Source organism: Buceros rhinoceros, unplaced genomic scaffold (genome assembly GCF_000710305.1).
Source record: "Buceros rhinoceros silvestris isolate BGI_N320 unplaced genomic scaffold, ASM71030v1 scaffold16228, whole genome shotgun sequence".
NCBI lineage: Eukaryota > Metazoa > Chordata > Aves > Bucerotiformes > Bucerotidae > Buceros > Buceros rhinoceros.
The window spans coordinates 84,536-89,935 of NW_010428781.1; the positions used below are offsets into that span (position 1 = coordinate 84,536).

The following is a 5,400-nucleotide window of genomic DNA, read 5'->3' on the forward strand; positions in this document are numbered from 1 at the left end:
TATATACAGATCTTGACTAAAAGGTGTCTGGGTGTAGCAAAATGAATGTGATGAAAATCACACATATTTGAAGATTATAATTAAATGTTATGGAAGAAGGATAACTAATTAGGATTGCATGAAACCAGGTGACTCGAATCTAAATGCAATTAAAGAGGGGTAATAAGTAGTAGTATCATAGCCAAAGCAATAAAAATCACATTTGGGAGTAATGGAAGCCACCTTGCTTGGAAAATTTAAAAGAAAAGTATATTTTAAAGAATACTAGGAGAAACAAATTAATTAAACATAGGTCTGTACCACCTGCAATTGAATTTTCTTTTTTGTTTTGGTGTTGTGTGATTTGTTCTGGCAGCACAACAGTTTGTATACAATCACTATGATTCCAAAAGTTTTGGTTCAGAAATAAACATCTCCACAATCAAACATTAGATCTCAGTTATTGCATCCCCCCAAGCCACTAAATGACTGCTAATTGTCTCCCATTTTCTCCATTAGACATTCTTTAAATACACTACGTAAGTGTCTCTTCCTTCCTTCAGCCAGCAGAGTAGATTTCCCATTCCAGCTGATCTTGTGAAAAGAAGATTAGAAGAAATGTGTTTACAGGGCAGCCTATTTAAATTCAATTTCCCTTGCTCTGTGTTGAAAAAAGACTGCATTTCCCTTAGCCTTCAAGAAAGTTTTAGAGAACACTCAGCATCTAGGAAAGATTGTTCTGCCTTTGTATTTCTTTTGGAACAGGAACCAGAGTTCCTGTTATTGAAATCTGAAATAAAGCCAATATACTCCCCAAGAATATCTCTTGAAAATCTAAGTAATCTTTCATCTTAGGATGGCAGACCAGTTGCTCTACTTTAAAGAATATTTTGCTACCACAAGATTAACAAAACGTGCAGTGTCTTAAAAAAGACTTTCACCTATGTTAAAAAATTACCTACAGCAGATGATTCATAAGGAAGAAAATTAGAAGACATCATGCTCTTCCATGACTTTGCAGCTAGCAAGAAGAACAAGAAATATCAGCTTCCCAAAGCGCTACAGAAGCCTGATTAAAATTATTCATTATATAATAAGCTGTTGCTACTGATCTGATGGCAGTTGTAATTACCCAGGATTTTTCCAGACAGGATGAATGCTGTAGTCTGAAGCTCTCCTCAATTTCCTTTCCCTTACATCACCTTTTTCAGTCACAAAAATCTGGTGAAAGACAAGATTCCAGACGAGGTTTATTCACAGATCAAAGTCTGTTTCATGGGATGGGACAACCAACCTTAAGACAGGCCCACGCCAAGCTTCTATGTAAGGAAGTACTCACGGCTGTAACTCAAATCTGGATTGGAACCTGTGTTCTAATTGCCTGATGGACATTTTTCTCATATACAAAAGTTTTATTGTATTCCTTGTATCTCATGTTCCATGGTAAAAGGCTTTCAGATACAAATTAACAAATTAAGCTTTATGTAAAGAGGAAATAAATAGGATTCATTCATTTGTACCTACTGCACCACTTACTATCTTTCATACTGGCTTTAACAAGTGTTAACGAATAATCCATTACCTCATGGATTAATGCAACACTGAAAAGATTAAAAAATCCAATTAGATTGCAATCTCGAGGAAAGACAGAAGAAACAATTTTGCCGCCCTACCCAAATAGCTATAGTTATTGACAGTCTTCATGGCGGAAGAGGAGGAGTCTTAAATGAACATCCTTTAGAACCTTGTGAAGTGTCTTCTCTTTTGGAAGACAAGGACAGCAGTGTGATTTTGTTTCTGACAAGTCATTATCTCTACGTGGGAATACGTTTAGCCTCCAAACAAGCAAATCCATTGTTTTCCTGTTTAACCAGCAGGATATAAAAATAAAAATCTGACAAACACATGCAGGAGAAACAAACAGAAATGACAGCACAGTGTGATAAAAGCCAGAGTACTGCAAGATCTCGCTTGTGAAGGCATACGTTATACAAAGCACTGTTGATTAATTTGAGGGATGACAGGCAACATTCACCGAGATGGAAAGTTTTGGTCTTCTGACTCCCAGATGTGATATTGTAACAAGGAGAAGTAATTTTCTACTTTGCTGAGAGAACAGTTTTGATACAATAAAACACAATTTTCAAACTTCTGAAAGTCCTAAAAGCAAGAGGTCGTGAAACAGTTTGAAGACATGAGCACAGACACATGCAGTTAATTCATTTAGAGATGACTGAACAGAGGCATATATTGCTATGTCCCATTTTTAAATTGCATTTTGTTTTATTTTACGTACTACCTAGTAAAAGAAATACAACTGAAAGCTAATCTACAGTGTCGAGTATAAAATTAAACACAGCTCGAAGGACTACATTTTTGGGAGGTTTATTGGCATCTCAGAATGAAAATAGACCCCATGACAGACCTTGTTCTGTGTTACCTTGTATTGACAGAATTGAACCCTTCTGAAAATTCCTTGGAAATCCATGCACTCGTAGCTATTTCAGCACCTGTGTTCACTGCACTCCATGTTTGAGAGGCCAATAGCCACACAGATGCTGTGAAACCCAAACTCACCTCCCCAGTCTGAAAACAAGGTTTAAACAACAACAACAAAAGAAATACTTTTCCATTAATCAGAACAAATACCAGGTGATAGTCATTATGATTTTCCCTGCTTCACTTAATCATGTGGTTTTCCAGGAGTTACTAATTTTTAAACAGAAAGCCTCACCATTGTTAAAAGAACTCAGGCCAACTTGTTTTTATAATAAAAGCTGTACAAAACTCACCTGCTGTAAATGTAGCATCCCATATGATTGATTTCTTTGTCTAATTTATACCTCCGGAAGTCCTCCCAAGCATCTTTAATGGCCGTAATGGCCATTATAACACAGATTGGGATCACAGAAACTTCTGGTTGGAAAGCATTCACCACTGGCACAAAATTCAGCAGCGCAATGACCACAAAATAAATATTAGCAAAACGGTGAAACTGTTCATAGATATTTTTAGGGAGGAAAGTCAAGATGGTATATTTCGTGGTCTTAATTTTATTGGAGTCATAGTATCTATTCGGATTTTCCTTCCACTTCTTACTTCCAAAGGGCAAATTGGAGATGATCACTCGTTTATTTTCATTTTTCTTCTTTCTTTTCTTAAATTTTCCTCTCTTCTCCAGCTCTTCATTTTGGATTTCAGTGTCTGAGGTACCACATTGGCAGCAGGTTTCCTTGAAAAAGTGTTTTTTCCATATCATTCTAGAGAAGCAGCCTGGAACACTCTTCCTTGACATCTTGGATTCCTCAAAAAGTAACCTCAAGTTGAAATCCAACAAAGTTAGAAGAGTTCAATAATCCAAATAAACTCCCAAGTGGCAGAGAGAAGAGTCAAGGTGTCCGAAGCCCAAGGCTGCCTCTCCTTCGGCTGCAACCTCCACCTGTCTAGAGACAGGTATCACCCTGACTCAGCTGCAGCGGGTCCTAGAGCCAGCTGGGAGGCTGCACCTCCCGCATGACAAAAGCATCCTGAATGTTTTGTTATTCCTGTTTGTGTACGCCTGGAGCCCTGCTCAGAGAATTTCCCTGGCGTTAACTATCTGTTCTCATGAAGTGTCGCTGGTTTAGCGCAGAGCAGTGACAAAGCTAAGAACATACACACAAAGTTCACGGATCACTCCGTGAGTTTCAGAATCACTGGGAGTTGCCAGGAAGTTCAAAGGTAATGGGCAGAGCTCCGTCTCCCAGAAGTAAACAGAAGATTGTTGTGAGCCTCAGTACAGACAGTATTTCTGCCTTTTATGTCCTCAATCTACTATTTGTTTTCATGACCGTAACAAGGATTATTGAACGAACCACCCCCTTTCCCCTAAACCAGGCAAAGCTATGACTGGGTAGTTGTGACAATTTTACACAGACACAGTCAACTGAAGGGCGGTTTACCCTCAGCCTGATTGTTCTCCTCTGACAGGCCTCCTGCTTCTGGACACCCGCAGCATCTCTCCCTCACCCGGCAAACCCTTCCAGCCTCTCATTTCTTCTTCCCCATTGGTCTTTGTGCCTCTGACAGACGCATAAGTATGTAAGCACAGACGAGGGCTAATTTTGAAAAGAATACTACGGTTTGTGCACAAACCATAGTAATTTTTACTCTATGGTTCGGTCTTAAGGAGAGGCAAAAAAAGAAACTTCTTTAAAATTAAACCCCTATCTACTGCATTATACAGTGCCAAGCTAAGGAGTCTCAATTCAAGTCAGTACTTGGCAAGAAAGTCTGATGAAATCAAAATGTTGTAATAAGAATTGCATGTGAAAATACTTCTTCCTTCTGAGTCAGTACTGAGCAAACATCACAGCTTCCTGCAGGGGCTGTACCATCTCCAAAGCAACACCGGGCTGTATTGATCACCTGCGTTTACTGGCAGTCTTCTAATTTTTTTTCAGTTCCGGGTGGTGCTTCACCTTGAATGTAGTTGATTATTAACTTTTGTAGCGATGGTTTAAGTGTCAAACATCTGACAGACATTGCACCAATTTGTTAGCCAGCCCCAGGAATCTTTTTCTTGGATACGTTTCGTTTTTCCTCTGGATCCTTCTGCTACCTGGAGACAATGTTGTGTATGTTGGCAAACTGCTTTGGAAACTTGGAATGAAAACTTGTATATCAGCACACACTGCTGTGGTATGAAACAAAACTTCAGTGACAGCAGGATGACTTAACTGAAATAAATGAGGCATTTTTAAAGGCAGAACAAAACTCCTTCATAACACCTTTTCCAAAGTTCCTGTACTCCAAAGGGTCAGTGAGGGATTTACTGCAAAATCAGATGAGCAGTTTCCACCACATCAAATACAAGAAAAAATAATTGGTTTAGTTTACTTACTTGTCATATATCCTGGTCTTAGAGAAGTTTATCATCTTATCAAATCGGTATTTTCTACAGTCTTCAACAGCATCCTTAATCATACTGGCGAGCAGCACCACAATCAGAGGCAGCATAGTAATCTCTCTGTGGAAGACCTCTACTTGTGGGAAGCCGTTCAGAACCACCAAAAAGAGGAAATAAAGATAACCCAGCCTGAAAAGGCATAAAATAAATTTAAAGTAGTCAGAAATTAGAATGTGTCCTTTTCTTAATAAATACTCCCTATTTTGTGCCAAAGGGACATTCATCATTTCACTTCTCTATCCCCTCTACCCTTCCCAGAATCCATTCACTGCTTCATTCAGATGCTAATTTTTTCTTTAGAAGAACTTGTAAGATGCATTTTTATAATATTGTATCTACCTCCATTTTTACACCTGTTACAAGCACTTCTTTTATACCTAGGAACTAAATCTTATTTAATGATCCCCCACTGCCACAGTTTTGAAAATAAACACAATATCAAACAAAAGCCAAAAAAAAAAAAAAACCCCAAA

At 38.4% G+C, this 5,400-nt stretch overlaps 1 protein-coding gene across 1 annotated transcript in view; it reads right to left on the reverse strand.

Annotated features, from left to right (window-relative positions):
* ATP10B (ATPase, class V, type 10B) overlaps positions 1 to 5,400 on the reverse strand; it is a 49,859-nt gene that overhangs the window by 43,345 nt on the left and 1,114 nt on the right. Inside the window, exon 2 of the mRNA XM_010142413.1 lies at positions 4,862 to 5,056. Within this exon, the coding sequence (XP_010140715.1) occupies positions 4,862 to 5,056 (195 nt within the window). The remainder of the gene's footprint in view (positions 1 to 4,861; positions 5,057 to 5,400) is intronic.